General features: G+C 36.2%; 1 protein-coding gene across 1 annotated transcript in view; it reads right to left on the bottom strand.

Annotated features, from left to right (window-relative positions):
• LOC122038254 (histidinol dehydrogenase, chloroplastic-like) overlaps nucleotides 1-11,888 on the bottom strand; it is a 35,053-nt gene extending 23,165 nt beyond the window's left edge. The window contains exon 1 of the mRNA XM_042597900.1: nucleotides 11,748-11,888. Within this exon, the coding sequence (XP_042453834.1) occupies nucleotides 11,748-11,888 (141 nt within the window). The remainder of the gene's footprint in view (nucleotides 1-11,747) is intronic.
• Nucleotides 11,889-12,619: the final 731 nt, after the last annotated feature.

The following is a 12,619-nucleotide window of genomic DNA, read 5'->3' as shown; positions in this document are numbered from 1 at the left end:
TAGTTTCTTTGATATTTTTGCCATAAAATTTGTTTAGGTTTTCCATACTTTAGGCCACCTAAAACCTTGTTTAAAGACTTGGAAGGTTTCGGCCAAACATATCCTATGAGATAAAGGAAGGAAAAACTTAGGAAACCTAAGACACAATTTAAATGTATGCTTATAGTGCTTGACTTTTATACATGTTATGAAATGTGTTATGACTTTCTATGCTTTTATGCCATTTGAACAAATTCCATGCTTGATGAGGTTCGGCCATGTAGGGTTTAAAGACCTAGAAACCTTAAAATTTAGACCTCATGTGTTAAAGATGCTTCTTATGAAATTGAGATAACATGTTGATTGTGTTCACATGCTTATACATTTAACTATGATTCAAATGGACACCTTAAAGTCTCGGCCATGAAGGGATACATGCCTTAGAAACCCTAGAACTTACATTGAACATGCTCATGTCACTCTCCATGAAATATGAAATGTAGAAAGCTAAAAATTCACATGCTATATGTTGTTAGTGACCTAAATTGATGGTAAGGGAAGTTTCGGCCATGACCACTTGTATGATGCCATTTATAAATTTATACATGATGTTAGAGTAAGTTCACATGCTTGTATGCTTGCTTGAAAACCTAAATGAGTACTTGTAAATTTCTGCCATGACATAATTTTAAGGGCTTAGAGGATTTAGGAACTAACTCAATTGTGCTTACCATATTCCTTGAAACAAATGCTATAAATTTGGTTAAGGTTTACATGCTTTATGTCATTTAGAACCTTGTTTCACACTTGTTAAGGTTCAGCCAAATGAGGTTTAAGGACTTGGAGAACTTAGAGTCCAAGTAAATCTTGTTTATAATACTTCCTATGAAAATGATATGTGGATGAATTAGGTTCTACATGCTTGGATGTTGTTTAAAACCTAAATTGGCACCTAAGAGGGTTTCGGCCAAGATAAGAACCCAAAGGATTAGGAAGCTTAGTACCCAAATTAATCATGTTACATTGTTCCTTATGATTGGATGAGCACATGATAGACTTTTATGCTTAGACATGTATGCTTGTGAGCTATACAAGATGAGAATTTCTACGATATGTTATGAGTTCAAAATATGCATGCTTTATGTTATGATATGTGGGTAAATTTTACATGCTTTGATGATATGATATGAGCTGAAAATATGCATGCTTATGTTATGATATGTGGTTAAATTATGCATGCTTTGATGCTATGTTTAGTGCTTAAAATATGCATGCTTTCATGATATGCTATGTGGTTAAATTATGCATGCTTGATGATATGCTTTATGCTTAAGATATGCATGTTTTTATGATCTATGCCTAAGTGATGTATATTGTTATGATATGTTGTATGCCTAAGTGATGCATACTTTTATGGTATGATGTATGCCTAAGTGATGCAAACCTTTATGACATGATGTATGCCTAAGTGATGCATACCTTTATGATATGATGTATGCCTAAGTGATGCATACTTTTATGACATGATGTATGGCTAAGTGATGCATACTTTTATGATATGATGTGTGCCTAAGTGATGCATGCTTTTATGATGTATGATATGTATAAGTATGACATGTACTTTACTTTATATGGCTTGTACCAAGGGTGAGCTCCATAAGCGCCCCGGGGTCGATGGAATAAGACTCGGGCCTCGTTAGGGATGGGCTCCTAAGTGCCCCTAGGTCGATGGAGTAAGACTCGGGCCTAGTATGTTGCCTTGTAGGGTTCAAGACTTGCTACCTTGGACCTACATAGGTTGCGCGCAATATGTAAGTGGTACATAGCCGGGATCCCCTTTAAGTTGAGATTATGTTCAAGTATATATGTAAGAAGAAATGGTTTTAAAGATCATGAGACATACACATGTTTTTCGGATACATGTTTTTCAAAATCATATTGCATATACCTTATGATGATTTATGATATGTCATGGTTAGATATGATTATGTTATGTTCCATGATATGTCCATGTGTAGGATATGCCATGACTCCTTATGACGATATGCCATGATTAGATACGATTATGTTATGCTTCATGCTATGCTTTACGCTATGATATGCCATGACTAGTTATGATTTCTTCATGTTGCATGATATGCTTAAAAGAGTATGTTACATTATGTCATGACTAGTTGAAATGATGTCATGTTGAGACATTCTTTGATTATACTATGATTTTCGATTTTAGTGAGTAGGAAAGGAACTTACTGAGCCATGAGTGCTCACAGCTTACTGTCCTTGTACCACAGATAAAGGAAAAAGCTGGATGAGCTAGAAGAGCAGCAGGAGAGGCAAGGAGATGTGTGTGGCAGTGGCTAGGCAACCAAATAAGAACCTGCTTTAAAAACATTTAAAGAACTATGCTTTGGTATCATAAATTGTAATACCGTATGTGTGACTTGATGTTATGTTTCTACTAATTTTGATATCATGTTATTGAGGCCATGATAGTGTAGTTCGGATTTGATGAAAGGGAAAACAAAAGAAAAGTTTTTATTAAACAAAGAGAATTATTTTAAGTCTTCCGCTGTTTTAAAAAGAAAAATTTGTACATAGAGTATCGTAGCCCCGTCCCTTAGGGTTAGCAGGGAGGGCGGGCGTTACATCACTTACGTCACTTGATGGAAGCATCATACTTGCTCAGAAAGTCCATCCCAAAAATAATATCATAATCAGACATGTTCAGTATTATTAGATCATTGTATAGTTCTCTGTCTGAAATTTTGACTAGCACCACACGTAGCCAATGTGTAGACTTCATTATCTCTCCGGAGGGTAGTGTCGTCAAGAATTGTCTGTAACACCCATGAATTTCTTAAACTAAGTATGTGAAGATTTTCTCTTAGAATAAAAAAAAAAAATAAGATAGAACCAAAAATATATAAAGAAAAGGAATTGGTCAAGGATTGAACCTTGAACCTTTTAAGCTAAGGATTATGGAATTTCCACTAGACCATCATAATTTATTGTTAAAGGAGGAATGGAAACTCTAGATAAAGTTAAGAGCATGATAAAAAGAAGAAAGCAAGAAAAAATTCCATTAGCTTTCTTCCTCCTTCTCTTGATTAAGAAGAAAACAAGAAAAAGACAAATTGTCTTCTTCTCCTTCTTTTTCATTTTCGTGGATGACAAGATGAGGGAATTGGAGAGCAAAAAAAAGGGGATGAATGAACACATTTCTTCATCATTAAGAGAATAAAGGATGAGTTAAGAAGAAGGGAAGGCAAAGTTTCTTTTCGCTTCTTACTCTCACCTAGCATAAGAGGAAAAACTAAGAAGGGATTTCATTTTTCTTCCCTTCCCTCACCATTGCCGTGACCTAGAGCATCCTCTCTTTCTTTCCCGAAAATCCAACTAAGGTTTTCTCCCTAAGAAAGCCAAACCACAAGAAGGAATCCTCAAGATCTACCTCTCACAAGCAATAGAAGCAAAAAGGAGCACTAGGAGGAAAAGCTCTCTTCTTTCTCTTCACAAAGGGTATCTTCTCTTAGGAAAAGACCAAGCAAGAGGATGTGAGTATCCCCTCACCTGTGGTATAAGTTGTTATATGATTTTTGTTTGAGTTTAAATGGACTAACAACCTTGAGTTCTTATGGGAACTTTCGGCCATGACACTTGTAAGGTTTAGGGAAACTTAAAACCAAAACCAACATGCTTAAGTTTTTCCCCATGATATGTTATGAATATGATCTTGATATTGCATGCTTGTATGTGGCTTGGAGTTAGGTAATACCCTACCTTAGGGTTCGGACATAAAGAGACTTAAAACCCTAGGAAAGCTCAATTTAAAAATTACCATGCTTATGATATCTTCTATGATGTGATATGAATATTTCCTTGATGTTTTATACTTTTAGGTTGCTTAGAACTAGTAGGACCCTACCTTAAGGTTTCGTCCATGAATGGATTAAATACCTTAAGGAGGCTCAACCTCAAATCTAGCTTGCTTATGTTTTACCTTATGAAAAGATATGAAGATAACATAAAGCACTTGAGATTCATGTTGCTTAGGGTTAGGATTTTCACATGATGAACTTTCGGCCAACATGAAATATAGGGCTTAGGCAAGCCTAAATTCAACTCTAGCATGTTTATGTTCTTTTCTATGATATGCTATGAAATTCATAAGGTACTCACATGCTTGTAAATTCTAGAAGAAGTATCAAGTATGAAGTTTTCCTTAATATATTATGAATGTTCTCTTGATGTTTTATACTTTTAGGTTGCTTAGAACTAGTAGGACCCTACCTTAAGGTTTCGGCCATGAATGGATTAAATACCTTAAGGAGGCTCAACCTCAAATCTAGCTTGCTTATGTTTTACCTTATGAAAAGATATGAAGATAACATAAAGCACTTGAGATTCATGTTGCTTAGGGTTAGGATTTTCACATGATGAACTTTCGGCCAACATGAAATATAGGGCTTAGGCAAGCCTAAATTCAACCCTAGCATGTTTATGTTCTCCTCTATGATATGCTATGAAATTTGTAAGGTACTCACACGCTTATATTTGGCTGAAAACCTTACAGTCACATTGATGGCATTCGGCCACCTATGTGTATGGACTTAGGAAGCTTGAAACTTTAATCCAATATGCTCATGTGGTTGCCTATGATAAATGCATGGAAATTGTTTAGGGTTCACATGTTTACATGCTATTTGTAACTAAGTTTTGGACCTTGTATGTTTCGGCCAATGTAGGTTTCAAAACCTAGGAAGCATAGAACCTAAATCAAATAGGCTTATGAGGTTCCTTATGATAAATGTTATAGAAATTAATTTGGGTTCATATGCTTCTATGATTTCATGTAACCTAAATGAGCCTATGCATGTTTCGGCCACCCTTAGTGGGTTGAGAATTTAAACTAAATTATGACTCATTATGTACTTTCCTTTGCCATGATATGAATTAGGAAAAAGTTAACTCGTGATCCATGCATGATTACGTTTTCTTCTTTTTTTTTCCTTCCATGATATATTGTATTGCTCGTTTAAAGTATGCTTATGAACCATGCATGAGAGTGATACCTATAATGGCTATGTGCCCAAATATGATGGCTATGTGCCCAAGACAAGTATGATGGCTATGTGCCCAAGTATGCATGGCTATGTGCCCATTTATGCATACCTTATGAATGACATGAAGGATATGAACATGATATGCTATGAATGACATGAACATGATATGCTATGAATGACATGAACATGATAGGCTATGAATGACATGAACATGATAGGCTATGAATGACATGAACATTATATGCTATGAATGACATGAATATGATATGCTAAGAATGACACGGATATGTTATGAAATGATAAAGATATGATATGACATGTATTTTACTTTGAATGGCTTGTACCAAAAGGGTGGGCTCCTTATGCGCCCCTAGGTCGAATTACGGGCCAAGTAAAGGATGGGCTCCTTACGTGCCCCTAGGCCGAGCTACGGGCCTAGTTTCCTAGTAGGTTCAAGACTAGCTACCTTGAGTCTACATAGGATGCGCGCATTATGTATGTATGTGGTACTAAGCCGGGCCCTTTTCATGTTGAGATTATTTTCAAGTACTATATGATATTGTTTTAAGACATCTCACCCATGACATAAATCATGTTTTGAAAGGCATATTGCACATGACATTACCCATGTTTTAAAGGACATCTTGCATCCATGCTTACGATATAATGTAAAATAATGCTTACAGTTATGCTATGATGTGATATATGCCATGATATGATGATTTCTTATGCTATGATATGATCTATACCATGATATGATGATTTCTTATGCTATGATATGATCTATACCATGATATGATGATTTCTTATGCTATGCTATGATCGATACCATGATATGATGATTACTTATGCTATGATATGACTTATGCTATGATATGATGTTACTTATACCATGATAAGATTTATGCCATAACATGTTGTCTACTTTATGTTACCATATTATTGAAATTTATGCCATAATATGATATGTTTTTAATTATATGATGATATGAGCGTCATTTATTCTATGATGTATGATATGATGATTTTACATGATATGTTGGTTTTTGTGAGTAGGAAAGGATCTCACTAAGCCTTGAGTGCTTACAGATACTTTTCCTTGTACCACAGATAAAGGTAAAGGATGGATAAACTAGAGGAGCAGCAGGAAGGGGCAAGAGATGTGTGATGGTGACTTGGCTAAAGAAATAAAAATAACCTGCTTAAAAGAACTTATGAATAATATGTTATGTTATGTTGATGTCTTTCATGATTCCCTATGCATGTGTTAGAAATGAATAATATGACTATTAAGTTGAACCATGCTATTTCATGTTCCTATGCTCAGTATGATTTTAGAAAAATATATATATGCTTCCGCTGTATGTATGTTATGTCTGCTAAGTCTAAGTGAAAGAAAGCAACCCCGCCCCTCCCTTAGCAGGAGGAGGGGCGGGCGTTACATTGTCTGCGTAGGACCTCCGGGGGGTATACCTATTCTTTCAATAAATGCTATGGAGACAAACGATTGGGTTGCCCCAGTATCAAATAACATAGTTGCATATTGACTAAAAATGTGTATCTGACCTATAACAACAGTGGAGGTGTTTGCTACCACCTCTCTGGTAAGGGAGAAAACTCGAGCATTTGTAGAACTTGGTGGGGCCTCCAGTCGGACTTGCCTAATATGAGGACCCTCCAACGCGGCCTGCATCTGGTGTAGCTGTGCTTGCTTGCCTCCATACTGAACAGGTTGTGCTGGAGGTCGATTGATCTTGGTCGGGCAATACTTGACCTGTTAGAGTGTATACTAAAAGCCTAGCTTTTTGTAAACATTTATTTTGAAATAAAGAATCACATTGGTCAAATGTCCACATTTATACTAAGTGTAGTTATTCGGTTAATTTATATTATAGATAACATGGTGTGTGGTGTCACAAATAGAAGATAATATTATCATTTCTTTATAAATTATAAACAGATGCTTACGACTAAGATGGAAAGTAATAAACCATTGGAATAGTCGTAGTGTAATTTGGTATTAGTTTATCTTGACTATAAAATTACACTAGTACACTCAGAGTGTATTGAGCTGGACCATTTAAGGTAAGTTCTTTTTATACTGACTGAATAAAATAACAAAACCTTTGTTATTGTGAAAGTGTGTGCTCTTAATACTGATATAATAACAAACAAATATATCTAATATTTATTTCTTTGGCTAATCAATGGATGAGATTTAGTTCGATAAATCAAGAGGCCCGATAAGTTGGGAAATAATATTATTTATAGTGTGTGTTGTTGATTATAGAAGAAAATTATGTCCTAGTAATCTAGGTTGATAATGTCTCCAAGAGGAGCACATAAGGATTGTCATGTTAAACCCTGCAGGTGGAATTAATTCGACATGACGATAAGGTTGAGTGGTACAACTATTGGAGTAAGATATTAATTAAAGTGAGTTGTCAGTGATTCATTTAATTAGTGGGCATTTGATATCTTAAACACAGGGAGATTAACACACCCATGATAAGAAGGAGCCCAGAATGTAATTTAGGATCGGTGCGGTAGTTCAATAATAATTCTTTAGTGGTATGAATTATTATTGATGAAATTAAGTTGGGTGTTCGGGGCGAACATGAGAAGCTTAATTTCATCGGGAGACCAAAACCAATTCCTCCTCTCGGTCCCTATCGTAGCCTCTTATTATAAAGTTTTATATCCACAAAATACCCACTTTCTACCCACCTTAAGGTGGCCGGCCAAGCTAGCTTGGAGTGTAACACCCATAGGGTTCTTAGCAAAAATTTTAGAATAATTTGTTATCATGAATAAAAATATGCCTTAGTTAAATTTTTGCTCCTAGCCGAACACTTAAACAATCAAAATAGAAATAAAAATATATATAAGGTCTAGGATTTGAACTCTAGACCTCCCACTAGATGCATGAATAAGATAACCATTAGACCAAGAGTAATTGTGGTTGAAAAGAAAGGGAAACTATAGTTAAAGGTAAAGAGGTAAAAGCTCTTCTCTTGGGAAGAGAAGTTAGAATTGTCTTCTTCCTCTCTAATGAAAAGATGCTCTAGAATATTCTTTGCTTTCTCTCTAAGAAGGGATGCATCTAGACAATGTTTTCATTAAGAAGAGAGTAAAGGAAAGGAGGAAGAAAAATATAGTTTTTCCTCCTCCTCTCATGAGAAATGAAAAATGAGTTGGCATTTTGCTCTCATTCTCTCCTACTCTCTCTTTCACTGTGACTCTCCCTCCCTCTCCTCTTCTTGCCAAGACCAAGGAGCAAGGAAGCTCTCCTCTAGGAAGGATTCACAAGCAAGGTTCCCTCCTTAGAGAATTTAGTGAAGGATGTGAGTATCCCCTCACTGCAGTACAAGTAGCTTCGATCGGTTTCAATCGTAAACGTTTTCTTTTGAAATTTTAAAGATGTATCTCTTGTAAATTTCAGTCAAGGTAAATATAGGTAGTCACTTAGGGCATGATAGAAAAAAAAAAAGAAAACTAAGGCCCTACTTACCATGTTTCGCCCTAGGACACAAGAAGGGTGAGATTAAATTTTCTTGTGAGAACATACTTGATTTTAGGCTTCCATGAGGTGTGGATTTTATATGTTGATGGCTTATTTTCATAATTCGTGTTGTGAAAAAAAAAAAAGGACATACCATATGATTCGGCCAAAATGATTTTTAGGCCTTAAGTTAAGAATTTTGGATAGAAATCATGGTAGTTGTACTCCTTCATGATGTATAAAATTTTTACATGTTGATAACCTAAGCTTTTATGTTTTATATGAAATGAAAACCATGAAGACCCTACTGATATGTTTCTGCCTAAACAAAATAAATGGTTTAGGGTTAGAGTTTTGAACTCAATCATGCTTATTCATGAAGTATAATGCCTTGTATGTGCTTAGATCAAGTTTGCATGTTATATATTTAAGTTTTATGCTTCATATGGAATAAAATGATATGAAACCCTATTGATATGTTTCTGCCAAATTGAGATAAATAAGTTAGGGTTAGAATTTTGAATTCAAATAGTCTTATTCACGAAGTATGGTGACTTGTATGTGCTTGTACAATGCCTTGTATGTACTTAGATTAAATTTGCATGTTATATGTTTAAGTTTTATGCTTCATATGGAATAAAATGATATGAAACCCTACTGATATGTTTCGGCCAAATTGAGAAAAATAGGTTAGGGTTAGAGTTTTGAACCCAAAAAGGCTTATTCATGAAGTATAATGCCTTGTATATGCTTAGATCAAGTTTGCAAGATATGTGGTTAAGTTTTATGATTCATGTGGAACAAAATGATATGAGAACCCTACTGATAGGTTTCAGTCAAATTAAGATAAATGGGTTAGGGTTAGAGTTTTTGAACTCAAACATGTGTATTCATGAAAAATAATGTCTTGTATGTGCTTGGAACAAATTTGCATGTTATGTGTTTGAGTTTTTATGCTTCATATGGAATAAAATAATGTGGAAACCTACTGATGTGGTTCGGCCAAGATGGATTAATTGGGTTAGGAAAGAGTTTAAACCTAACTAAACATGCTTATGTATTCTCATGATATGTAGCCTTTGATATATGAGTAGATTAAGCTTTCATGCTTCATGATATGATGAAAATATGCATTATGATATGTTGCATTGCTATGTCTTATGATATGATAGACTTATGACATGATGTGCCATGTTAATGATATGATATGCTAGACTCATGATATGATATGCCATGTTCATGATATGTATGCCAAGTTCATGAGATGATATGCCATGTTTGATGATTTGAAAATAACATGTTATACATTATGTTATGATAGGACCATGTTATGTTTCATAATGCATGTAAGAATGGCTTATGTAAGAGGAAAAGCCTAAAGAGTTGCTTCCCTTAAGTTGGGACCAAGAGCACTCTTCATGTTATGAAAAAGAGTTGCTTCCCTTAAGTTGGGACCAAGAGCACTCTTCATGTTATGAAAAAGAGTTGCTGCCCTTAAGTTGGGATCAAGAGCACTCTACATGCTATGGTAAAGAGATGCTTCCCTTAAGTTGGGATCAAGAGTTCTCTTCATGATATGACAAGAATTATGACAAGTATGATATGATATGGCATGCATGATATTTTACTTTATAAGGCTTGTACCAAGGGTGGGCTCCATAAGCGCCCCGGGGTCGACGGACTATGAACGGATCTCGTTAAGGGATGGGCTCTTTAATACGCCCCTAGGTCGACGGACTATGAACGGACCTAGATCCCTAGTAGGTTCGGGGCTAGCTACCCTGTCCTAGGGATTGCGCGCATTTATGTTTACATGTGGTACAAGCCGGGGCCCTTCTCATGTTGATGATATTATGTTCAAGTATATGTATACGATATGTTTTACAAGAAGCATGATGCAAACGTTCATTCCATGATGCATGTTTTGAAAATCATTCTACATCTTGCATCTACATGTTCACATGATATGAAATCCTTACATGAAAATAAAAAGGAGGTATGATATGCTCACCTGACATGATATATGTTTTGATAGGTGTTTCTATGATACGTTTCATGATATGAATTCACATGACATGATATATTTTCATGAGACATGCTTATATGATATGATATGTTATGATGTGTACTTACAAGCTTTGACACATTTTATGCCATGCTATGTTATGTTCCTTATATGATAGGAGACGATTATGTTATGTTCTTCCATACCGTTTTATGATATGATATGTTTGATTTCATGTGTCACTTTATGTATTATTGTGATTCGGATTTATGAGTAGGAAAGGAGCTCACTAAGCCCTTTGGCTTATAGCTACACGTTTTCCTTGTACTGCAGATAAAGGCAAGGAATGGATCAGTTAAGGGGAGCAGCAGGAAAGTCGATGAAGATGTGTGTGGAAGTGCTGGTGGATAGATCTATTTATGCTTTTGGGTTATCTAAGTTATGCATGTGAACAATGTTGGACCTATGCTTATGATAATGTTCAGCTAGTATGATATCCTACTCATGTTATGTCGGTACGTTTGATTTCACATGCCATGTTAAGTGAATTAGATGCATATGGTAGATGTCAAAATATATATATATATATATATATATATATATATATATATATATATATATATATATATATATATATATATAAGTCTTCCGTTGCCATGAATCCATATGCATTAGTAAATGATGTCTATGTTAAGTGACATCCGTCCCTCTAGGGTAGCCTTAGGGGTACCTGGAAGGGCGGGCGTTACAGTTTGGTATCAGAGCAGGTCTGCCTTTCCACTACACACACATCAAGCCTTCATCCTGTCACTCCAAGTAAGAATTTTATGCTTAAATTTTATTTTGATATGATATTTATGCTTAATCCATTTTTTTTATGATGTTTGATAATATGCATGCTTGTTATCTTTATTTATTTAGTTATCCCATTTTTAGTTTAGGTATACATGATGGTAGACTAGGAACAACAATAATCTTAAGGTAGCCTGGTTTTGGATAACGATAACTTATACTAGCTTGTTGTTATTTATGAAGATAAAGCATGGTTAGAACACGAAATACCAGAGCAGATGAGACGGTACCTCCACCTGATCTGATGCATGTGGTTACCGAGCTCCAGCGTCAGGTTACGGAACAGCAACAAACGATCGCTGCATTGATGAATCAGCAAGGGAATCCTGCTACCCCACCAGGGAACCTGAATGCGATACCCATTATACCTACAGCTGTACCAGTACCTCCGGCACCGGTACCACCGGTAGTTCCAATTCCAGTGGTTCGACAGGAGGCATATCTGATTCAGTGGTAGAGACTTAAGCAAGAAGTTTTCTCTGGACATTGTGAGCCATGGGACGCTCAAGCATGGTTCAAAACTGTGGAGAGCATAGTGGAGTTACTAGATTGGCCTGAACATGAAAAGGTCAAATGCGCATCATTTTGCCTTACCGGAGATGCCAGGATGTGGTGGGACAGAGTGAAAGCAAGGAGACAAATAAATCAGATGAGATGGATGGACTTTGAGACTGAATTATTTGAAGAATTTTTCCATATGCGGGTGACCAACAAGCACTATGACGAGTTCACCGAGTTCCGACAAGGTGATCTATCAGTTAACGAAGCTGTCAAGAAATTCAACCGCCTAGGACGCTTATGCCCAGAATTGGTCAGCACTGAAAGAGAAAGGGTCAGACTTATGCTGAAAATGCTCCGACCCGAGATAGCTCTGAATGTGGCCAGCGGAGTTAATAGACCGCAGATCGCTGAAGAGTTAATCTGCAGTGCCCTGATTACATAACACTATCTGAAGGCAATGAACGGTGGCAAGAATCAAGCTCAACCCGGAGGACAAAAGTCGTAGAATACCAGAACTAGTTGGAAGGGGAACCATAGTGGCAAGAGGAATCAATGGGACAACTCTCAGGGAGGTCCAGCGAGCAAGCAGATCATGTTTCCTCAGTGCAACACGTGCGGAAAGAAGCATCCCGGAAAATGTCATATGGGCACAAATGTATGCTATAGCTATGGATTAGAAGGACATATGGCCAGAAACTGTCCTACTCAGATCCAGAC

Source organism: Zingiber officinale, chromosome 1B (genome assembly GCF_018446385.1).
Source record: "Zingiber officinale cultivar Zhangliang chromosome 1B, Zo_v1.1, whole genome shotgun sequence".
In the NCBI taxonomy this organism is placed as follows: Eukaryota; Viridiplantae; Streptophyta; class Magnoliopsida; order Zingiberales; family Zingiberaceae; genus Zingiber; species Zingiber officinale.
This window is presented reverse-complemented; position numbering and strand designations above follow the sequence as displayed.